This window comes from Canis lupus, chromosome 32, assembly GCF_048164855.1.
Source record: "Canis lupus baileyi chromosome 32, mCanLup2.hap1, whole genome shotgun sequence".
Lineage (NCBI taxonomy): Eukaryota > Metazoa > Chordata > Mammalia > Carnivora > Canidae > Canis > Canis lupus.
Genome location: NC_132869.1, coordinates 35,172,397 through 35,197,850, shown reverse-complemented (window position 1 = coordinate 35,197,850; position 25,454 = coordinate 35,172,397). Strand labels below are relative to the sequence as shown.

General features: G+C 35.8%; 1 protein-coding gene across 8 annotated transcripts in view; it reads right to left on the bottom strand.

Moving 5' to 3' along the window:
* The window catches only part of MAP2K5 (mitogen-activated protein kinase kinase 5), a 255,259-nt gene that overhangs the window by 158,684 nt on the left and 71,121 nt on the right, over positions 1–25,454 (bottom strand). For all 8 annotated transcript variants that reach the window (XM_072809330.1, XM_072809331.1, XM_072809329.1 and 5 more), the window contains 3 exons: positions 11,953–11,992; positions 1,663–1,731; positions 1,477–1,558 (listed from right to left, as the gene is read on the bottom strand). In XM_072809330.1, the coding sequence (XP_072665431.1) occupies positions 1,477–1,558; positions 1,663–1,731; positions 11,953–11,992 (191 nt within the window). The remainder of the gene's footprint in view (positions 1–1,476; positions 1,559–1,662; positions 1,732–11,952; positions 11,993–25,454) is intronic.

The window sequence follows — 25,454 nt, the reverse complement described above, 5'->3', positions numbered from 1 at the left end:
GAAACACCTAAATGCCCATCAACTGATGAATGAATGAAGGAAATGTGGTACATCCACACAATGGATTATCATTTGGCCATAGAAAGGAATGAAGGACTGATACATGCTACAACGTGGATAAATCTTAAGAATGTTATGTTAAGGGGCAGCCTGAGTGGCTCAGGGGTTTAACACTGACTTCAGCCCAGCACGTGATGTGATCCTAGAGACCCAGGATCAAGTCCCACATCGGGCTCCAAGCATGGAGCCTGCTTCTCCCTCTGCCTGTGTCTCTGCCTGTCTCTCTTTCTGTGTCTCTCATGAATGAATGAATGAATGAATGAATGAATAAATAAATAAAATCTTTAAAAAAAAAGAACATTATGTTAAGTATAAGAAGCTAGACACAAAGGCCACACATGATTCCATTTACATAAAAAGTCCAAGATAAGGAAATCTAGAGAGAGAAAATAGTTTAGTTGTTGCCACAGACTAGGGGAAAGAGAGAATAGTGGCTAAGGAGTTGGTTTCTGGGATGATGAAAATATTTTGGAATTAGTGATGATGAGGTTGCACAACCTTGTGCATATACTCAAAGCCACTGAATTGTATATTAAAATGGTGAATTTTATGGTGATTAAATATGCCATCTCAATAAATACATATTTTAATGAAGCTAAATTTAGAACACATGATATACCTTATTATACTATCAAGGTATCAACACTGGCTTGTTAAAAAGTCTTGCAATGCATGAACTAGGTGATTCAGTAATATACTGAGAATCCCCCAAATGAACTAAATATATTAAAAAAATGTTGAGTTTTAAAGGGCTAGACATTGAAAAACTGAATATGTAAAATCTAAAGATGGCTTTGATTTAAAATGGGTAAATAACAATGGTGATATCATTTCAGGAATAGGGTACCAGGAAATCTGCATTTTGCCAAAATCTTCAGATCAAGAAAGAGTTACCAACATAGAATTGAATGAAAAATACATATGAAAGGAAACGGCTGGAGTCCAAAGAAAACTAAACACATCTTGGCTAAACAGCTGTGTTGAAAAACAATTTCTTATCTTGCAATTAAGAACTGATTTCTTTCTAAAAGACACAGGACATTGGGTTAATAGATTTCTTTAAAAGAAAATCTGTTTTGGCTATTGAAACATTAAAAGAACAGAACATCTGTTTTGCAAGTAAAGACAGATTGTATGGAAGAATCAAATATCAAACCACCGATTAGACCAGCATTTAATCTGTTCTATTTAAATTTTCAATAAAAGTAAATGAAATTACATTCTTGAAATTATAGCTCAGCTCTAAATATTTAACACCAGGAACCTCTAACACTGAGATGTTTTAGAGTATAAAGGAGGTCATTATTGGTATATTTTAATTATTTTTAATTCTACATGACATTTATATCAGAATCAGGTTTTAAAGCACTCTACCTCCCAAATCATTTTAAAAGTATTATAATAGGGAAAACTCACCATCCATGAATTCTGTACATATTGAAATCCTGTTTTCTACGAAAAATGCACCATAAAACCCTATGATATATGATGAATCACACTGTAACAAAAATAAGACAAAAATAGTTAAAAAAAAAAAAAAAACTGCCAGCCAATACCATAAGATGCTTTATGGGGAAAAAAAAAAGACCAAGAAAAAATTACCTTATAAAGAATTTCCAATTCAGACATAATTTGCTTCTGAAGTTCCAGTGTAATATCTAGTAGTATGACCTAAATACAGAAAGGAATCAACATTCACATATATATTCTCCTTTAAATTAAATATAACTATACTCACCATGAAATTTAAAAAGGAAAAAATATGGTGTTTCCTCTATTCATTGCCCCTTGCTCCTCTCCACTACTATAACCCCCAGGAATAAAACTGTACCCACATCTGCCTAACCCTTTGTATTGGGGGAGGTGGTAGAGAAGTGATTGATGGGACCAAGGAAAAAGCCAGGTCTCAAAGGTCAGTATTAATGGCTTTAAAAGTCAGTTAAGTTATAACACCCTTAATTTATATACCCTATTTTGGCCACATTGGTTATTTCCAGAAAACGGAGAAAGGAATGACCCTGAAACCATTAAAAGAAAAATTGTCTTGTTCAAATACTAGGTGATAAGCAGAGAGGATGATGAGTAAAAATGATATTTAAGTTGGGCTTTTTAGTTAATGGAGTTTTAAAAAATACAGTATCTATTTATATTCTTCAAAATCATGTTTCTTTGCTAATACTATAATAAAATGCTGGAGCTTGAAGGAACCACAGAAATTATTTCATCTAATTTTCTTGTTTTATTATTTTTAAGAATTTTTTTTATTGGAGTTCAGTTTGCCAACATTTAGCATAACACCCAGTGCTCATCCCGCCTAATTTTCTTGTTTTAAAGGAAGAAACCAAGGTACTGAGAAGCCACACAGTCTGGCAATGTCAGGGTCCCTCCCTGACTCCCAGGACGCCTCTTAGAATGTCCCAGTGGTTTATGGTTTTCCTTAAAGTACCAACCACTGAGAAAGACTCATAACATGGAAATGTAAAATAATTTACAAACTTAGAATAAATTCTAATTTATTTCAAACACTTGTTTCTTAAGAAAGGAGACCATCAATTGTTCAAATTTTACTGAACAGTTCAGTGAAGCCAATTCAAGGGAAATTGTTTTTACTTAAAAAAGACAGTGTTGAGAATAAAATAGGTGAAAGGTAATTTTTAAGATTTGTGGCAGAGTTTCTGACTCTAGACATTTCTAGATAAAAACTTAACATTCATGGATACAATAGTGCAGTTATACACTATCCAACACTGAACCACATTTTGTATTACAACTGGAGAATATATATACTCATACTGGAAAATTACCATAAATTATGAATTGCAAACTGCTGATAGAGTAAGAAAAGAAGAGGATAATTCTAAAACACACATTTTATAGTACTGACATTCATTTGAGGGAGGGAGAAGTGAGGGGGGAAAAAGGCACGGCCAGTTTCTATCAAGAGTTTTTGCTTTAGGGTTATTTATAAAAGCTCTCACTAAACCAGATTGTAAGTGTAATACAAAACTGCCAAGAAACATTTAAACATTTCTCCTGATCAATAGTTGTTTGCCAACAATAATCACTTACATTTTTGTTCCTGTATAAAACTTAGTGACAAAATGAATTCATCTAGTGTGTTTCAATTCCAGGCCACAAAATATCGAAACAATTCACACCACTATGTCAAGGGGACATACAGGGACTCTCACTCCAAAAAACTAAAAGAAATGAACTTATTATTACCTTAGAGCAGTGATCCTCAAACCTGGCCTCATATTATAATTACTTTTATATAAAAGTATTTATACCAATACATGAAGGTACTTTAAACAAATCCTGGTGCACTGGTCTTACCCCAGAAGAATGGAATCAATCTTTGGTTGGGATCACATCACATTTTATTATTCTTAAAAAACTCTCCACCTGATTTTGAACGGAAAGTAAGGTTGAGAACCACTTACCCAAGGTTTCAAAAATGCCATTTATTCAGTATTCTGTATGACTACTAAGATATACAGTATCTTCAGGCCCCCAATCCAGAAATGACAGGATCGACATGATTAGCCAACACTTTGCAATTAACCCCAAATTACTGGCTGTAAACATATCATTCCCTTGATCAAGAACCTTAATTAGGTGCCCATGGTCTAGCATAACATTAAAAATCTAGCACGACATTGAGAGAATTCCTCCACAATCTAGTTATTCCATCTCCTTTTCCCACTACTCCCCACCACAAACCCAATTCTCACGTGAAGCCAGGTGATTTGAAAGGCAGCTATGCTCACCACTGTACCACCAATGCAAAAACTAGGTGCTTTTGTACTGGTGGTCCACACACACATCCTGTGCTTTCCCCACTTTCAGTCTTTGCTCTTGACGTTCCCTCCACTTGAGGTGTGCTTCCCCACTCCACCCCACCCACCCCACAGTTACTAATTATAAAACCTTTTTTATCTTCTGGACCCAGCTTGAATGCCACCACTACCTCCATGAAGCCAGCCCCAAGCCCTCCATTAGAATTTACCTCTAGCTCCGGTCCTTGGTATTTCTCCTTATTACATTATGCCTTGGCATTCATGCCTATCTCCTAACACCACAAGCCTAGAGAGTAAAGTGGTTGTAAGCCCCTGAGGGCAAAGACTGAGCTTTGGGCATCTTCCTCTCTCGTCCCCTTCCCCCTACACCCAGTACCCAGCACAGGGTCTTACTTACAGCAGCGCCCATTAAGTGATGTGGGATTTAATTAAAGTACTCCTTATAACCATAATCCTCTAAATAAGAAGCTGTTTCTAGACAGGAAGGAGGTGGATTGTTTGATTTCTTCAATTGAATTTAAAACTGAAGACATAAACAGCAAAATAAATAAAAGTGCCACACTGACCTAAAATATATCAAGTAATAATTCTAATGGATCTGGATCATTCTTGGTATTTGTTATGGTCCAGAACAGTGGAGATTCCATAATGGTGCGAAAGTGAATAAAGTAATTTCTGGAACTTAAGAGGGAAAGTAAAATTCACCTTAAAATAACTCTACTGAAATGTTCTTCTATTTTCTGGGAGACTTGGCACTCTAGGTAGAAGGTTAATTCTCCTTCCCCTGGGCATTCCTGACAGTGAGCTTTTAAACTGCTAAAAATAAGTCTAATTCCTTATTTGAAAGCAATGGAAAAAAATCATGGCAAACACAAATTTTCTTTTTAAAGTACAAGGAAAGTATGGACTCCTTGAGTCTTCATTATTATTTTGATATTTTCTCCTTCAGAAGAGCTCAATTTTTCAAACCGGAGAGGATCTGCACATGAAGGAGTTTCACAGAGAAAGGGTTAAAATGAGAAACTGAAATACCTGGATGCATTTCTGCTGCTCTCCACTACACCTCCAGGACAAATAAGGATGAGTTGTCAAGTTAAATATAAGCAGTCAAGTGACTGAATTATAATTTACTCTGTGCTCAATTTAAATTAGTGTGAGGCTATTAAAATATACAGTATAAATACGGCAATTCATCACAAGCTGTCATGGATGACTTCATTTATTTGCTGGAGTGGCAAACGCTGCACTAAAGGGAAAGAGAGCAAAATCACAGGTCAAATTAAGCCTCTATTCTGTTTTAATTCGCTTATTTAATCTGTGGCGACATAATTGTCTTTTACAGTATGTACAACTCAGAAAGGAAATTTGGGAGGATTACAGTCAGTATACAAATGATTAATCAAACGGTCCATTTAAATGCTAGTTTAAAAGCAGCAGAAACCCAAAGCAGTCAAAGAATGATAATCAGCACATGCTATATACAAGCTAAGAAATTTCTTCTTACATGACTTTTTCCCAGTTAGAAAATAAAAAATATTAGGAAAGCTGTTAAGCTGTATTTTGAAAGATCTTATAGAATACATTAAAGACATAAAAAGGTTCTGGTTGAAAGATGGCTATTTTTATTTGTTTTCTGCTCTACTTGCTTGCAACTATCTTGCTTACCTACAATAACCCCACGTCCCAAAAAAGCAAGTTAGAAACAAATTTCATGAGTTACGGTCATTATCAAATGGTTATCTTTGGTTAGTAGTTTCCAAAATGTTCTTTTTAAGGTAGAAATTTTCTAAATTCAGTGGTATAAAATAAAAATCCAAGGTCTTTCTATTCTATCCAAAATTCAACTTGCTTTTTAGAATATCTGAAGTGATATTTTCCCGCCTTTGAAATCTGAAAGGGGAAATACCATAATAATCTTTTGTTAGTCTAAAAAAGCAAGAACATTTAGAAGAACAAAAATAGAAATATTTTGGGTAGGAAGAAAAAAGTAATGGGTTTTCAAGGACTCTCATCTAATTGCTCCCATAGACATTCAAAGTGTTGGTCCAACTGACTACTTGGCTTGGGAAATTAAATTTCCCTCATCATTCTATGCAGGCATCAGAGCCCTGCAGGTGATTCTGTTTAGACAAGGACTGTGATTTGCTGCTCTTCACAATCCCTCTATGACATGAGGCAGCCCCGTTTCACAGCTGAGGTCACAGAGAGGTTCAAGTGACATGCTTGAAGTCACACAAAAGTCAGGAGGGGGTCAGGAAAAGATCAAATGCACTTCTAACTCTTAACCTTTCATTTCACCCTTTTATATATATATAATATATATATATATAAGAACTACTCTGGGTGAGAGCAATGGTCCATACAAAAAACACTATGGTTTCTTTTGTATGTGAGCTGAACTTGCTTTCAAGATGCTGCTTCAAAAGATGAATGAATGAACTAGAGAACAAATGAAAGAACCAAATTTATTTATTCAGTCATTCAACAAATTATGTGTTGAACATCTAGTTATTATATGCAGTCCTTTGTCTAGGCCCAAATGCAAGGTTCTGGATGATTCAATGAGTAAGACAAGAAAATAAATAAGATCTGTTCTCTATTTACAAAGAGATTTCAATGTAAGGGGAGAAATGCAGAAGTATATTAATAGCAAAATACAAGGCAGTATGTGACAACATCCGTAAGAAACACATACAGAGAATTCTAGAGAGGTTCAAAGGAGAAAGTGAGTGAGTGATAGATAGACCATATGTGACAGGATTTATCTATGTAAGTTCAATAGAGGAGCAGGCTTTGGAGCTGACCCTTGAAGGGTGTTAAGAATTTTGATAGGTAGAGACATGGGTGAAGGCATTCTAATTAGAGAAAAATATGTGAATCAAAGTGTTGAAGTGTGAAAGTACCTGGGTTCAGATAAAGCGAGGAGTTCAACTTAAAAGAAGCACAGCATTCAGACACATTAAGATAATGCTATAAAAAGTAGGCTGATAACATACTGTGCAAGATCTTGGGTTTCATCCCGTATAGTTTTTAGTTTATTTGGGAATAATACGGAGCCTCTGAAGACTTTTGGGAGGGGAAGAGATGTGACCAGAACTATGCTTTAGAAAACCAAATTTAAGGACAATGAGTAGCAATAAAGTATACAGGCTAAGAGCATGAACTTGAGGCAAGACTTGCCTGACTTCAAGTCTTAGTTCTATTGCTTATTAGTTGTGGAACCTTCAGCAAGCTATTTATTAATTAATTAATAATTAAATGAGGAAAGAGTAATAGTCTGCTTATTAGAACTTATTAGCACTCATTTATTAGCACAGTATAAATGATTGATAAATGGTAGCTTCCATTTCTTAGAGAACACTTTAAATGTTTAATGTCTGATGAGAGAAAAAACAACATCTGGATTATAGCGATGACAAGAAAGGAAGAGATCTAAAATAAAAAATACCAAACCCAGAAAAATTAACAGGCTCCCAGACATTGACAACAGTTAAAACAGGACAATGATTCTTGAGAGAGAGAAAAAAAGTAAGAAGAGCCCTAAGACTGCCTGCCTTACAGACTAGAGAGTATGTAGGCCCCTGTGTAGGGAGAGAAATTTAGGCAAAGCTCAGCCATCTCCCTACATTGAGGAGACAGAATGGGAGGGGTCTAAGGAAGCCAAGGCAGCTAGAGTTCCCAGACAGAAGACCAAAGAGAGAAGGATCCAGGGATCTGCCAAGGGGCCCCTGGAGTCTTCAGTTGATTAATGACCAATAAGTACCTGGATGTCAGGAAACTGAGGGCAGAGAAAGAACCACCAGAAAGAACTGGAGGAAACAATCTCCAGAACTCACACTAGGTAGAAAGAGTTTGTGTTTCCACCAGCCAGGGTGGAAAACCTCATAACTGTCAGGGTGCTGGTAAAATACTCAGAAGATTGTTGCCTTAACTGAGTGGAGTAAATTAGTTCGCGACTAGCCACTGGGCTGGTCCCATCTAATAAAGCTTAAAAGCAAGTCTTGAAAGAATCAAACTGTCTCAAAGTCACTAAACAGCATCTCAGAACAAGCTCAAGAATATTTATAGGAATGCAAAAAAACACGTAATGTCTATGATGCATGACTAGCATCCAATCAAAAATGACAAGATTTTTTCAAAATAAGAATATTGGGCACTTGGGTGGCTCAGTAGGTTAAGTGGCCAACTGGATTTTGATTCAGGTTGTAACCTCAGGGTCCTGGGATTGAGGCCTGCATTGGGCTCCATACTCAGTGGAGAGTCTACTTCAGCATTCTCTCTCTCCTTTTGCTCCTCCCCCCACTTGCTCACTCTCTTTCCCTCTAAAATAAATAAAATGTTTTTAAAAAAATAAGAAAATACAACCCAAAATGAGGAGAAAAAGCAATCAGTCAAAACTGACCCGAAATGACACATGATGGAATAGACAAAACCATTAATTCAGTTAATTATATTTCACATATTCCATAATTACATTACATATATTCAAGAAGATAGAAGGAAAATTAAGTATGTTAAGTAAAGACATTGAAGATGTAAAAAAGACCCACATAAACTTCTAGGGATAAAAAGTACAGTGTCTGAAACGAAAAATACACTGGACAAGATTAATAGCAGATTAGACAATGCAGATGAAAACTTGAGTAACTGATAATAGAAACTATACAGAAATGAAACATCAGAGAGAAAAAAAGACTAAAGCAAACAAGAGAGCATCATTCTGCTGTGGGACTTCAAGTAGCCTAATACATATGCAATTTAAGGTCCAAAGTTGATGGGGGAAGAATAATGGCTAATATTTCCCCAAATTTGATGAAAGCTAAAAATCCACAGAGCTGAGAAGCTCAACAAATCCTAAGTATATGAATCAAGAAGAAAATTACATAAAATCTCATTATCATCAAATTGCATAAGATGAGAGATAAAGAAAAAAATCCTAAAAGCAGCCAGAAAAGAAGTCAGTTCTAACATACAAAAGAATCAAGATTTAAAATGACAGTAAGCTTTTCATTGGAAAGAATGCAAACCAGAAGACTGTGAAACAAAATCTTTCAAATGTTGAAAGAAAAGAGCAATCAACGTAGAATTCTCTATCTGGTGAAAACATCTTCCAAAAATGAAAGTCAAATATACATTTTTCAGATATGCAAAAGCTAAAAGAATTCATTACCAGAAGACTCTTGCACTATACGAAATGTAAAAGAAGAAAAGTCCTTTAGACAAAAAAAAAGTGATATAAGAATAAAGTTTGAATCTACACAATTAAATAAAGAGCACTGGAGTTGGTAAAAACAGGAGTTAAATATAAAATAAATCTTTTCTTACTGTTGAAATGTCTTTAAAAGACAAGTAACTATCTAAATAAAAAATAGTAATAATGTATTTTAGGGTTTATAACATATGAAAAAGTAAAATGTATAATAGCAAACTAGTTGAGGATGGGGGAAATGAAAGTATACTTGGGATTACAAAGTTACATACTAGGGATCATACCAGTTACAAAGTTCTCATACTAGGGATCCCTGGGTGGCTCAGCAGTTTATCTATCTTCCTATCTTCCGCCCAGGGTGCAATCCTAAAGTCCTGGGATCGAGTCCCATATCGGGACTGCATGGAGCCTGCTTCTCCCTTTGCCTGTGTCTCTGCCTCTCTTTCTGTGTCTCTCATGAATAAATAAAATCAATCTTAAAAAAAAAAACCCAAAGTTCTTATATTATAGATAGTGGTATAATATTACTTGAAGGTAGACTATGATAAATTAAAGATATATACTATAAACTCTAAAGCAACCACTCCAGAAAAAGGACATACAGATAGAATAGAAAACAAACAGCAAGATGACAGAACTGAATCCAAACACAGCAATAACCACATGAAATGTTAATGGTCTAAATGCCCCAATTAAAAAGCAGAAATTATTATAATGGATTAAAGTATAAGACCCAATTATATGCAGGCTACAAGAAATTTATCTCAAATAAAAAGACACAACAGGTTAAAAGTAACAGGTTATCGCATGCTAACACTAGCCAAAATAAGCTACACTACCTGTTTATCTTAATATTAGACAATGTAGATTTCAGAGCAAGGAATATTATCATAGCTTAAGAAAGGTCATTTTGTAATGAAACAATAAAGGTGCCAATTCATCAAGAAGACATAACAATCCTAAATACATCTAATAGATCTTCAAAAAAGATAATGTAAAAAAAAATGATAGGATTGCAAGGAAAAAAACAGACAAATCCACAACTATTGCTGGAGATTTCAACACTCATCTTTCTTTCAATAGTTGACAGAATAAGCAGATTAAAAACAGTAACTATACAGAAATTTTGAATACTGGCAGCCAACTTGATCTAACTGACATTTATACAACACCCTATACAACAGACTATCCATTTTTTCCCTGTACATAGGAAACACCAAGGTAATTCATGTTCTGGGCCATAAAATAAATCTCAATACATTTAAAATAATTCCAATTATACAAAGTATGTTCTCTACCCACAACAGACTTAAAATTAGAAATCAATAATGGAAAGATTGGGAAAATCTCCAAATATATGGAAACTAACACATTGCTCAGATTTAATTAAAAAAACAAAACAAAAACAAAACCTGGGACACCTGAGTGGCTCAGCAGTTAAGCGTCTGCCTTCTGCTCAGGGTGTGATCCCAGAGTCCCGGGATCGAGTCCCATATCGGGCTCCCTGCATGGAGCCTGCTTCTTCCTCTGCCTGTGTCTCTCTGCCTCTCTCTCTCTCTGTCTTTCATGAATAAATAAATTAAATATTTTTAAATAAATAAATAAATTTAAAAACCTGCCTGTTTTGAAGAAATGACACATTTCTTTCTCTCAGAGTATGACTATTAAATAAGTTACATGGTTTTTGCCTTGGCTGCCAAGAAGCTCAGAGCTAAATAAGAGGTTTATTTTTATTTTTTTAAGATTTATTAATTCATTTTAGAGAAAGAAAGAGAAAGCATGAGTAGGAAGGGCAAGGGGAGAGGGAGAAAGAATCTCAAGCAGACTCTGGGCAGAGCTCAGGGCCTGACATGGGGTTGGATCTCAAGACTTTGAGATCGCAACCTGAGCTAAAACCAAGAGTTAGGTGCTTAACCAACTGAGTCACCAAGGCGCCCCTAAATATATCTACTCTGAAATTACTCATTCATTCAACTCAGATGAAGTTTAAACACAACAATCTTACCTCTACTCTTAAGTCATTCGTTCAACTTACTTTAAGCATCTAGTATGTTTCATAAATTTTATAGAATCTAGGGATATAAAGTGACAGCAATATAGTCCTCACTCTGAAGCTCAGTTTTATGGTCAGGTCTAGTAGAAAATATATTTGCAAACACCTGTTTTCATTTATTCAAAAATCTCAACTTTAACAGTTCTTTCTAAAATGTGTCCTTTCTGGGAACACCTGAGTGGCTCAGCAGTTGAGTGTCTGCCTTCAGCTCAAGGCGTGATCCTGGAGTACCAAGATCAAATTCCACATCAGGTTCCCTGCATGGAGCCTGCTTCTCTCTCTGCCTGTGTCTCTGCCTCTCTCATGAATAAATAAATAAAATATATTTTTAAAAATGTGTCCTTTCTTTAAAATTGCTTTTAATCCTTTCCATAAACAGCTATTAGCACCCTGCCATACCCAACTAAATAATCATGCACAATAATTTTAATAGTAGCCTAGGTTAAACATGATTCAAAGTGTATGAAATTATGAAAAATTATAATGCACTTGCAAGGCCAAATAGTTACTTTTTAGATGATTTATAGGAATGCTCCCTTCTCTTGGAGTGAACAACTTAAAGTTGACTGTCTTTAAATATATCATCAGCAATAATCTAAGAGTTATGATATCTAAAGGAACATATAATTCAATAGCAGTGTTTGAGTAGGTGAAAGTACCCTCTGGGAGAGGAGGGAGCTGAATATCACAATAGGACCATAGCTTTCATCACCTACCCTCCAAAACTTAAACCATTTCATCTCCTCTTTCATGATACCTGTGACTCAAGCTAACAGGGGAAGAGAAAGTAGTGAGCATCATGAATTTCATAAAATTTATCCAGCACTTACCTTTACAGCTAATATTTTCCCACTCGGGACATGATATGCTCTATGGGAAGAAAAAAAAAAAAAACAAAATCACTTGGGATACTAAACAACCTACAGAATGGTTAAGGACATAAATGTGAATCTGAACATATCTGCAGTAATGGGATATGTGATACTTTAAAAGAACACTAATAACATTAGTAGCTTATATTTTTATTGAGCTTAATGGTTTAGACAGTGATTCATTATACATTACCTTAAAATAACCCCCTGAGGTAATGCTGGTATTATTATCCTCCTTTTATAGACAGAGAGCTCTGAAGCACAGAGAAGCTAAGCAGTTTTCTCAATTGTACAAAGTCAGTAAGTGGCAGAACTAGACCTCAAACCCAGGTCTTCTGCCTCCAGACCTTCACAGTCTTCTGTAAGTCTTCTGCTAAGCATTGTAGAGTCATATGAAGTAGGAGGTTTTCCTTTTGTTTACTTCAATTATAGAAACAGATAAACTATATCCCTATGTTTCATCAAAATAATCTCAAAACATGAGGAATTAGCTATGGCTTAAGATACAAATTCATATAAGAAATCACAGACTTATCAGGCTCAAGTATGTGGTTCATCTTTTCCTAAAGCTGGCATCTCTCAATTTTAAAAAAGCTTTGGAAAAGAGGCAAGCTCAAATGATCAGATAGAGTGAAATAACTACAGTTTAAATCAAGGCATAGAAATGGATTCATTTATGAAAAAGAATAACAGAATAGGTTTGCAGAAATAAGATATCATTACTTCTCATTAAGACCTTCGTGTTTAAAAGACATATGGCCTTGCACACATGTTCTGAAAGGACTGTACATTCTGACCATTATCCAGGGACAATCTGATATAAAAATGTCTAAACAAACCACACAATATAAACAAGCACTGTTATTGCAAGATATATTTACCAGGCTCCCAATAATGACTTGGCAATGATTTAGTAGTAAAAACTGCCATTTCTTAAAATAAAAACAATATATATTCTACTATTATCAAAATGAAAACATCAGTTTTTGCTGTATGGGTAGAAATATGTGGATGAGGGATCCCTGAGTGGTTCAGCGGGTTTAGCACCTGCCTTCGGCCCAGGGCATGATCCTGGAGACCGAGGATCGAGTCCCACATTGGGCTCCCTGCATGGAGCCTGCTTCTTCTTCTGCCTGTGTCTCTGCCTCTCTTGCTCTCTCTCTCTGTGTCTCTCGTGAATAAATAAATAAAATCTTAAAAAAAATGTATCTGGATGGTTGCTCTGACAAATTTTTTAGCAACTTTCTTTAGGTACAATTTTTTTTTTTTAAAGATTTAATGTATTCATTCATGAGAGACACACACACAGAGAGGCAGAGACACAGGCAGAGGGAGAAGCAGGCTCCATGAAGGAAGCCCAACATGTGACTTGATCCTGGGTCTCCAGGATCAGGCCCTAGGCTGAAGGCAGCGCTAAACCGCTGAGCCACCCGGGCTGCCCCAGGTGCAATTATATACGTAAAATTCACTCATTTTAAGTATGTATTTCAATGATTCTTTGGTAAATTTACAGAGTTTTTGCAATCACTGACAAGTGTTTTGTTGTTTTTTTTAAAGATTTTACTTATCTATTCATGAGAGACACACAGAGAGAGAGAGAAAGGCAGAGACACAGGCAGAGGGAGAAGCCGGCCCCATGCAAGGAGCCCTACGTGGGACTCCATCCTGGGTCTCCAGGACCAGGCCCTGGGCTGAAGGCGGCGCTAAAACGCTGAGCCACCTGGGCTGCCCTCACAAGTGTTTTTTAAGTGACTGACTTATAGAAATGGCTTAGTTACTAAGAATACGCAAGCATTTGTAGCTTTTCACATATAAAATGTTACAAATTCAGGTAAGATTAGAAAAAAAGTATATATGAATATAGGTATGTATATATCTATATATTAGTGTTACAAGAAATTTGTTCTGCTTTTCCTATTTGAGTGGACAAAGGTCAAGCCAACTATGGAAGGTAAAACTTAGCCTTTGACAATCAATTGTAAAGAAATTCAATTATATCACATTTAAGGAAAAGCAAGATTATAAAAATTAAGTGGTAATTGTTCACCCTACTGAAGAGTTTTTTTTTTAAAGATTTTATTTATTTATTTATTTATTTATTTATTTATTTATTTATTTATTTATTTATTTATTTATTTATCAGAAACACAGAGAGAGCCAGAGACATAGACAGAGGGAGAAGCAGGCTCCTCGCAGGAAGCGATCCTGGAACTGATGTGTGACTCGATCCTGGAACTCTGCGATCACTCTGAGCCGAAGGCAGCCGCTCAACTGCTGAGCCACCCTGGAGTCCCTGAAGAGTTTTTTTTAATCTATAAGGTGTCTAAAGACTTTCTCTAAATATCAACCTTCAAGTATATATAAATACTATTAATTACACTTATAAAACAAATTATTTAAAAATTTTTTTATGTTTTAGATAAAGTGGTATACATTTTATAAGTGGAACCCCTGTAGTATACAGGTTTTAGAACAAATTACCATTTAATTTACTATGTATGTTAATATCAAACTTTTACAATGTGAAACTACATTAAAGGTAATGATTCAATTTATTATATATCTGAACTCATATAATATACTGGTATATAAAGACTAACACTATTTTTCTCACTGTTTGACAGAGGAGTTGTTAGATTAAGCTAATTTGAAATGTGATTTGAAGGAAGTTAATAACCTTATTCTATGTAAATATAGGTAACATGTAAGATTTAATGACATATTATTTCCCCCCTTACCATAGTTCTTCCAATTTCAACTTTAAAAATGCTGTATATTAGAATTTCTAACCAAGGACTGAAATATGAAGATAAAACAGTTGAATGCTTACACAAGGCTTCAAAATTTGCAAAGAGAACAATGGTGTTACTTTGGACAACAAGCAATCCCTGGACGTTTGAGACCAACAGCAATGATAAGGAGATGACTAGAAGATAATCTAATGTGTATACCATACTGGATAGTTTGGCAACTTAATAAGCTTGTCAAGAAAGCTGATGTCTTTTCCAAAAGAAAGGTCTCCTATTTCCAAGTGAATTAAAAGGGCGAGGCTTGATGATTTAATTATGACACACGTTAGTTCATCCGTGGAAGTTTGGGTTGGATTTCGAGCAAGAGAGATGTCGTGAGGTTTGGTTTACAGTGCAATGACAGTACCAGTTTAACATTTAATCACCAAGAGAAGTGAATGACAAAGGCAAGGCCAGGCAGGAGTCGAATGTGTCTCTTAACTTTGCAAATGGCATTCTACCCAGAGAAAAGGAATTTGTTTACTTTCAACAGATACTGCATCTCAATTGTCTTGACCTTCCCCAACACATTAACTATAAAGTGATTAATGAAGTTTGAATGGAGGCTCTGGTTACACCAAAAGACAACTATACACCTCTCCATTGTTTTAATTAACAGCTAACACTTCAAATTAGTTTACTGTTGCCACAGTAATTACCTGTTCCAGTGAGTGCATGAGGGAAACATTTTTATGTGATATTTTTAGTGCTGAGTCCTTGAGTCCACTTTCTTCGTCACCAGCACACATCTTCTGGGAATGGTCCCAGCCCTTAAAGTTGAGCCCACAACATAAACACTTTAGGATGGCATGAACTAAGCAACCTGGCCTAAGGTATTTGACGTTTAAAATAGCAAGGAGAGGGCAGCCCAGGTGGCTCAGCGGTTTGGCGCTGCCTTCGCCCCAGGGTATGATCCTGGAGACTGGGGATCGAGTCCCACGTCAGGCTCCCTGCATGGAGCCTGCTTCTCCCTCTCTGCCTGTGTCTCTGCCTCTGTCTCTCATGAATAAATAAAATCTTTAAAAAGATAAAAATAAAAAATAAAATAGCAAGGAGAGGAGTAAAAAATGGGGAACACTTACTGTGCATATTTTCTTTGGTTTTTCATTTGGAATAGGTTTTAGATGACTGGAGAAAAAGTTGGTATCAACCTTCAATTTTCATACAGAATCAGGTAATTTATTGAGCTCATAGGTAATGCAGAGAATTGTCTAATCTAATCTTTTCTTTTTGGATTGGAAACACTCAAAAGCCATGTTTAAAAAACTTGTCCAGGGGCAGCCCCGGTGGCTCAGTGGTTTAGCGCCGCCTTCGGTCCAGGGCCTGATCCTGGAGACCTGGGATCGAGTCCCTCGTCAGGCTCCCTGCATGGAGCCTGCTTCTCCCTCTGCCTGTGTCTCTGTCTCTCTCTCTCTCTCTCTCTCTCTGTGTCTCACATGAATAGGCAAATAAAATCTTAAAAAAAAAAAGAGAGAATTTTTAAAAAATAAAAAAATAAAAAATAAAATGAAAAACTTGTCCAAACTTACAGTCAATGACAAGGCCAAGACTGGAACTGGGGCACAATATATATATTTTAGGACCTTAAAGAAATATATGGTGATGTTTAAGTTTTCTTAACTGCATTTCAGGACAGGGAAATTTGTAATTCAAAACTTACAAAGGTGCTACCTATTTCCATCAGTCTAAGGACCATCACATCTGAATCTTCCCAGGCAAAGAAGTATTCTGTGAGCACTACTCGTCTATCATGGGAGGCAGAGAGCAAAAGGTGTTTTAAGTTTTTATTTAAATTCCAGTTAGTTAACATATAATGTAATATTAGTTTCAAACGTACAATATAGTGATTCAACACTTCCAAACAATACCTGGTGCTCATCACAAGTGCATTCCTTAATCCCCATCACCTATTTCACCCATCCCCTTACCCACTTATCCTCTGATAACAATCAGTTTGTTCTTGAAAATTAAGTCTGTTTTTTGGTTTGCCTTTTTTTTCCCTCTCTTTGCTCATTTCTTTCATTTCTTAAATTACACATATGGGTGAAATAATAGGTTATTTGTCTTTCTCTAGTTGACTTATTTTCTTAGTATTGTACTCTCTAGTTCCATTCATGTTGTTGCAAATGGCAAGATTTCACTTTTCTTTATGGCTAAATAATATTCCATTATATATATTACTACATCTTCTTATGCATTCATCCATCGAAAAGACAGTTGGGCTGTTTCCATAACTGGCTATTGTAAATATTAATGCTGCTATAAACATCAGATGCATGTATTTGAATTTTTATTTTTGCATTCTTTGGGTAGGTATACCTAGTAGTGGTGATTGCTAGAACACAGGGAAGTGTGCTTCTCCCTTTGCCCCTCCCCCTGCTCAGGCTCACACTCTCTCTCAAATAAATAAATAAATAAAATCTTTTAAAAAAGTAAAACCTGTTAAAACTGAGTTATTTTTATGCTTTAAGAGTTAGGCTGTGTGCTCTATAAATGAAGGCTACTAAAGCTTTAATAATGAAGACTGGCAAAAGGCTGCACTGTATCATTTTCAGCGCATTAAGAAATGCAAGTTATGGGGATCCCTGGGTGGCGCAGCGGTTTGGCACCTGCCTTTGGCCCAGGGCGCGATCCTGGAGACCCGGGATCGAATCCCACATCAGGCTCCCGGTGCATGGAGCCTGCTTCTCCCTCTGCCTGTGTCTCTGCCTCTCTCTCTCTCTGTAACTATCATAAATAAATAAAAATTTAAAAAAAAAAAAAAAAAAAAAAAAAAAAAAAAAAAAAAAAAAAAAAAAAGAAATGCAAGTTATATTGCATGTTGAACCAACTTGTTAAAGACAAAGAATTAGACATCTGAAATGCTATGGCTATACCAAGATTCAAGGTCGAGATTTCATGTTTAGCTCTTGCCCACTACCAAAACTTATTTATACATACAGACAGGTATGGTAAGTGCCACTTTTGGTGTTCATCTCAGCAGAAAAACCACATGACAATCACTGTTGCTAAATGAGAAGCCTAATTTTCATTCTCCTTGGGTTAATAGGAAAGCTATTACTAATTATTATTAATATAAGCTACCTTAAAAAATCTACATATTTTCTTTCAATATAAACCCTAGATTATAAAATAAAAATTTGAGGCCTCTCCAAGTCTTTGGACCTTAGTATCTCTGTTATCACACTTAGCGCACTGCAGAAAAATTGTTTGTTTATCTCTCATACTGAGCAGGAAACACTACCATGTCTTAATCATCTTTGTATTCTTTACACTTTATACAAGACCTAGCATGGTAGGTGCTCCGTTACTTAAAGAAATGTTCAGCAAATGAATAGAAAGAAAATCTATCACTTGGATAGAAGTTTACAAAGAAATTCTACATGCATTTAATTGATTCCATAATCTTATGAGCAGAAATTATTTTTTCCTTAGCTCTGAGATATCACTTAACATATAACACAAGTAGAAGTTATTATCATCCTCACTTTATGGGTAGGTTTCCAACTGCTGAATCAAGTCCTTATAAGGTTTCCATGAATCTGGTCCTTGATTACTCACTGATCTCTGCTTCTGCCAATTTCCCCTATCCACAGTACTCACTCTGTTCCTTTAAACATCCCTGCCTCAGACCCTTTGCATCTACTCCTCAGGCCTGGAACACTCTTCCTTCCAATATCCACTTGGTTTGTTCTATCACTTCCTTCAGGCCAAAGTTACTTCTTTGACTAAAACAGCTCATTTTCTCTTGCTTTATTCTTCACAGAATTTATCAGCACCTAACCCAATTAATTAATAATATTTTCTGTCTGCTATCACTTGAAAGCAAGTGCCATGAAAAAAAGCACTTTTATTTTGTTATTTACTACTATACTTCCAGTACCTAAAATGTGCTGGCACATTTTATAAATATTTGTTGAATGAATGGATATATTCCCTTAATTGGTATATTTTTGTTTTTTATTTTTCTTTAGGCAGTGTAAGGTTTTACCAGGAAACTGTCCATTTTCTGCTTTCAATTTTATCATAAAGTTATTCATTGTATCCTCTTATTTTAAAAATCTCTGCTCTGTCTAGAATTATGTCTTCTTTTTTTGCCTAGATTTTGTTATTTGTGTCTTCTTTCTGTTGTATTTGGTCATTTTTTCCAAGGAACCAGCTGTTGGTTTTCTTGAGTTGTTTCTTGAATTTTGATTTATTTTTTCTTTAATATTTTTTCCTTCCATTTTCTTTGGTTTTAACCCCTTCCGTCAAAAAAAAATATATTTTCTTGAGTTAGATGTTAAGCCTATTATTATCCAGTTATTCTTCTCTAATGTTTACATTAAAAAACTATCCTTTAGGTTATGACTTTGTATCACATGAATACTCTAGGTTTTCTTCAGTTGTAAATGTTTTTATTCCATTATAATGTATTATACAACCCATAGGTTATTCAGACATGTGCATTTTAATTTCCAAATGTCTGAAGATTATTAATTTCCTTTTTCAACTTTTTTAAAAATTATTTTTCTTTTTTTTTTTAATTTTTATTTATTTATGATAGTCCCACAGAGAGAGAGAGGCAGATACACAGGCAGAGGGAGAAGCAGGCCCCATGCACCAGGAGCCCGACGTGGGATTCGATCCCGGGTCTCTAGGATCGCGCCCTGGGCCAAAGGCAGGCGCTAAACTGCTGCACCACCCAGGGATCCCTAAAAATTATTTTTTCTTAAAGGAAAACTTTTTTTATATATATTTTATTTATTTATTCACGAGAAACACAGAGAGAGAGGCAGAGACACAGGCAGAGGGAGAAACAGGCTTCCTGCAGAGAGCCTGATGTGGGACTCAATCCCAGGACCCGGGGATCACGACCTGAGCCAAAGGCAGACTCTCAACCACTCACTGATCCACCTGGGTGTCCCTTAATTTGTTTTTTTAACCTACATGGGGTGTGAACTCACAACCCTGAAATTAAAAGTCACATGCTCAACTGACTGAGGCAGCCAGGTGCCCCTTATTAATGATTTTTAAACTACTGTAGTCAAGAAAGAGACCTGTACATTTCAAACGTTATTGAGACTTGTTTTGTGCCCTGGTATGGCTTTTAAAAATCAGGGTTTTTTTACCTGAAAATATCGTATGTTCTCATTTGATTAAGACTTCCATATATGACCATGTAACCAGCCTGTTAATTGTGGTGTTAAAATCTTCTATATGCTTATTAATTTTGGTCTGATTAATCTATTGATTACCAAGAGGTATTCTCCCATTATTACTGTGAATTTATCAAATTTTCCTTGTAATTCTGACAATTTTTCGCTTCTGTATCTTAAGGTTATGTTATTAGTTACATATAAGTTTAGGGCTGTTTCACAATCATGGTCTTTTTCTTCTATCATCATATAGTAGTCCTTTCCATCCCTAATAATACTTTTTATTTAGTAGGCTAGACACCCAGCATGGAGTCCAATGCAAAGTCCCAACTCACGACTCAGATCAATATCTGACTTGAGATCAAGAGTCAAATGCTTAACTGACTGAGTCACCCAGGTGCCCCCCAATAATACTTTTTGCCTTAAAATATTTTTTCTCTTATATTAATATAACTACAGCTTTCATTTTATAAGTTTTTACTGGTATCTTTTCCCCATCCTTTTCCTTTCAACCTTTCTCTGTCTTTATATTTTAGGAATGTATTCTAAAAGTCTAAAATAGCATATAACTTTATTTTTAAAAGTTCAATCTAAACAATCTATTGTCAACATATTTATTTTAATTACTGATGTTTATTGTCTGTTTATATTAACTGTAATTACTGATATATTTGCATCTATTCCTACCACTGATTCATCTACTTTACACCTCTCTCTTTACTATATCAGATTATTATCCTTTTATTCCTTCTATTTGTTTTGAAGTTATACATCCATTTTTGGCCTTTTAGTTGTTATCCATTCAACTTTTAATAATCATAATTGATTTAACAAAATACTAATTTAACATTAGTATTCTCTCAAACAATATAAAAATCTTAGAATGGGGTGCCTGGGTGGCTCAGTGGTTAAGTGTCTGCCTTTAGCTCAGGTCATGATCCTGGGGTCCTGGGACTGAGTCCTGTGTCAGGTTCCCTACTCAGTGGGGAGTCTGCTTCTCCCTCTCTCTCTGACCCTCCCCCTATACTGCTCATGCTCTTGCTTTCTCTCTCAAATATATAAATTTTAAAAATATTTTTTATAAAAGATATTTCTAAAAAAAAATCTTAGAATATTTTAATTCCAATCAGCCTTTCTCACCCTATTTTGTCTAGTCTTCAGTTTGACTCCATTTTGACATCCCTGAATTAATCATGACTATGGTTGTTTTATATAGTCAGGTTTATCTAAATAGTCACCGCTCCTTCCTTCATTTTTATTCCTTCCTGGATGCAGTTGGATTCAGTTTCTTTCTACCCAAAGTACTTCTCTCAGTAATAAACTAATCCTCTCTCCTCCCCTATTTATCTCTCTCTCTCTCTCTGCCAATACACACACACACACACACACACACACACACACACATTTGCATTCATTTCTGAAGATGTATTTATTTTCCCTCACTCTTGATCGATAGTTTAACCAAGACAAATATTTTGTCTTAGTCTTTTAAAGATACTGTTTTGTTTTCTTTCAGCTTTTATTACTGTTATTGAAATTCTGCTGCACCCAATTTGCTGGCCAATACAAAGCCACTGAAGGCTTTTGGATAGAATAGTGATATGATTAGAACTTAATTTTAAAATCCTTACTCTGGGGATCCCTGGGTGGCGCAGCAGTTTGGCGCCTCCCTTTGGCCCAGGGAGTGATCCTGGAGACCCCGGATCGAATCCCACGTCGGGCTCCCGGTGCATAGAGCCTGCTTCTCCCTCTGCCTATGTCTCTGCCTCTCTCTCTCTCTCTGTGTGACTATCATAAATAAATAAAAATTTAAAAAAATAATAATAAAAATAAAATCCTTACTCTGGTTGCATATTACCACCAAAAAGGAAACCAGAGAAAGGAAGGAGCACTTAAAAAGCTGTTATAGTAATCTATGCAAGAAGTGGTAAAATGAACCCAGGCAGTAATTGTGAATATGGAGAGAGGGAAAAAGATACAAAAGCCTTTGGCCAGAGAGAATTTATAAAAAATGAGGATGAGCAAAATAAACCTAAATTTCAAGCTATTAGAATTATAGTATTTATTCACAGAAATAGAAGAACTTTACCTAGTTAACCTTACATTATGCAATCTGGTACTTTTTAGCTCCATGAAAGCCAACAGGACTTGGTAAATCTAGTGGATTGTCTGGGAGAAAAAGAAGAATCAAGAATGATTGCAAGTTTCTGTCATGAGCAACTTATAGAACAGTTTCCATTTACCAAGCAAGACTAGAAAAACTGTAGAGGGCGCAGCTTTCAGAGGAAATCAAGAATCCAATTTTAAGTAATTTTAAAGCTCTAAAAGACATCCAACTGATACCTAGATAGAAGCTTGGGACAGAGGAGTGGATAAGATAAGAGATACACTTTCGGGTTTTACCAACATATAGACAATATGTAAAGTCACGGAACTACAAAAACTCTTAGGAATTTAATTAATTAGGGATGAGGTCTGAGGACTGAATGTGAGGCACTCCAAATTCAGAAGTCAGAAAGGTGAGAAAAAAACAATTAAGGAGATGAAACAGTACAGACAGTAAGCCAGCAATAGCACCCAGAGAATGGTGTCCTAAAGGCCCTGAATGTTGGTGTTACCTCCCACACTGCCAAGTGCAGTTCCTTGCCAGAGTAGGTATTCAAAAAGCCACATGACTGATTTCAAAGCAATACTTGAGACAAATGAATTAATTCTATTATGTGCTCCTTGGAATTTTAAAGATGAGTCTAATACAATATATACAAGGCTAAAATGGTGGACTCAACTTCATCTAAATCCTAATGAGGATATGTTAAAAGATACATCAGTCCAGTGAATACACTGAATTTCTGTAAGAATCTTTAAAAGTGTGTAAAGAAAAATTTCAAAACAAAATGTTAAAAACCCCTATATTCACACAGCACATAAGGGAGAAACAACCTGTGTTCATATTCCAACATCTGGACTCTCACACAAATTTATGTCATGCATAAGATCAACCGCATCTGTATTTTACAATGTTTACTGAAATTATTTATGCTTAGAATTTCAAGTTCTAGGAGAACCAAAAAAATATAAATCGTCCCAGCTGACTCCTGTTCACAAAATAAATAACCTAGAGCTGATCATACATTTTCTGATAAAGCTTGTATAATCTCATACAATTAAAGCAGGCATCTAATTTCTATGGCACTATTCCGCAGATTAATTTCTATACATGCTCTAATCAAATTATCTTAAATTGTGAAGAGAAAAAAATTATAATAGGGAATATCTGTGCTTCTCTACCAATTGTGAGGTAGGATATAATTTAAGAATGGAGGGGCTGGGCAGCCCCACGGCTCAGCAGTTTAGCACCGCCTTTGGCCCAGGGCGTGATCCTGGAGACCTGGGATCAAGTCCCACATCAGGCTCCCTGCATGGAGCCTGCTTCTCCTTCTGCCTGTGTTTCTGCCTCTCTCTCTCTCTCTCTTCTCTGTGTTTTTCATGAATAAATAAAATCTTAAAAAAAAAAAATGGAGGGGCTGACCTAAGGTCTGATTGTAAATATTTCAAGGTTCAGTAAAACTGATAATATATGTAATAAATGCCAATTTGTCAGCAAAATGGTCGTCAAAATGAGTAGGGAAACATCTTTCCTTTTTTTTTTTTTTTTTTTGCCCCTTGGAACAAGGATCCCAAGAGTAACTGCATATATGGTAACTTTTAATCACAATGTCAAAACAAGAACTGTACCTCCACTGTCCTGTGAAGGAGAGAGGCACTCCTGTCATACACCATGTGGAATAAATGCCATTGACTTCAATTCTACTTCTCACATAACATACTTTAGAGAAGGTTAGTGAAAAGAGGAACATGATTACTCTGTGAATTATTTATAGAGTGCTATCAATTGTTGGGAAATTCTCTAAATGGATGGGAAATCTAAGAAAACTAAAATGGTGAAACCAAAAGTTAAGATCTGGCTTAAGAAGTAATCAGTAATCAAAAAGGGATGGTCTTAGTTCAGGTAAGCAAGAAAGAACATGATGTTTATCTATGTTGTTCCCTGGATCTCCTAGAGGATAGGTAAAAGGCAAGAAAGTAAATAAAGGCCATTTTAAATAAAATAAAAGTTACAAATGCATTTGCTATTATTCACTTGCCTCAGATATAGTTAATGGTTTTTCTAAATGATAAAATCAGGCTCTTTTTCAGGTAAAGATTTCAGGTTGTGGGATATACTGGGTAGTCTGCTTCTCTGTTCTTTGAATGCCATAGAGATCCAGGACATCCATCAAAGACAGAGCAGAATAAAGGAGACAAGGTGAAAGAGAAACCTCTCTCTGATCTCAGTCATTACAACAAAAAGTATGATTGGGAGGAGACAAACCACTGTCTAAAATGAGTTTTTTTTTTATTAGTTATCCATTTTAATTATCTATGCAACTCTTAATTCTCATTAGCATAGAAAGTTAGAGTTGGCCACATTCAGATTTAATTACTGAATCTATATCTTTATTTAAAAAATTGGTATCTGTTAAAGCTGATACCATACCTCTAATATCTTATCTGATGTGTGATTACCAGTTTCCATACTTAGAGATGCTGTTTCCTTGCTTGTCATGTCATATTTTATTTATTGATCAAAAAAAGGAACTCTGGGGATCCCTGGGTGGCGCAGCGGTTTAGTGCCTGCCTTTGGCCCAGGGCGTGATCCTGGAGACCTGGGATCGAGTCCCACGTTGGGCTCCCAGTGCATGGAGCCTGCTTCTCCCTCTGCCTATATCTCTGCCTCTCTCTCTCTCTCTCTCTCTCTCTCTCTCTCTCTCTCTGTGTGTGACTATCATAAATAAATTTAAAAAATTAAAAAAAAAAAAGGAACTCTGACTTTATGTAAATTTAGAGTAACAAATGGAAGTCTTTTTCTAACTCAGAAGTTTTTCCATCTCAAACTCTTTATAGCCAGGGGCACCGGGGTGGCTTAGTTGGTTAAGTGTCTGACTCTTGATTTTTGGCTCAGATCATGATCTCAGTGTGGGGCTCTGTGCTGGGCATGGAGCCTGCTTAAGATTCTCTCTCTCTCCCTCACACTGTGCTCCTCCCCCGCTCATACTCACTCTCTTCCTCTCCCTCTAAAAAATTAAAAATAGGGTATCTGGGTAGCTCAGCAGTTGAGTGTCTGCCTTTGGCTCAGGTCGTGATCCCAGGTTCCTGGGATCAAGGCCCACATCAGGCTCCCCGGAGGGAGTCTGCTTCTCCCACTGCCTATGTCTCTGCCTCTGTGTGTCTCTCATGAATAAATAAATAAAATAAAAAAATCAAAAAATAAATTAATTAAATAAATAAATAAATAAATAAATAAATAAATAAATAAATAAATAAAATAAGGAACCTGAGCATTGACTGTACTACATTATGCTAAAAGATGATAAGGCTGAATGATTCTGCAGCCAATACCTAACACGTGAGACACATTTCTTTGCCTTCATAAAAGTTAAGTACATAAATGCATGTGAGTATGTACAGAAATCCAAAATTAAGAATTTTTTGT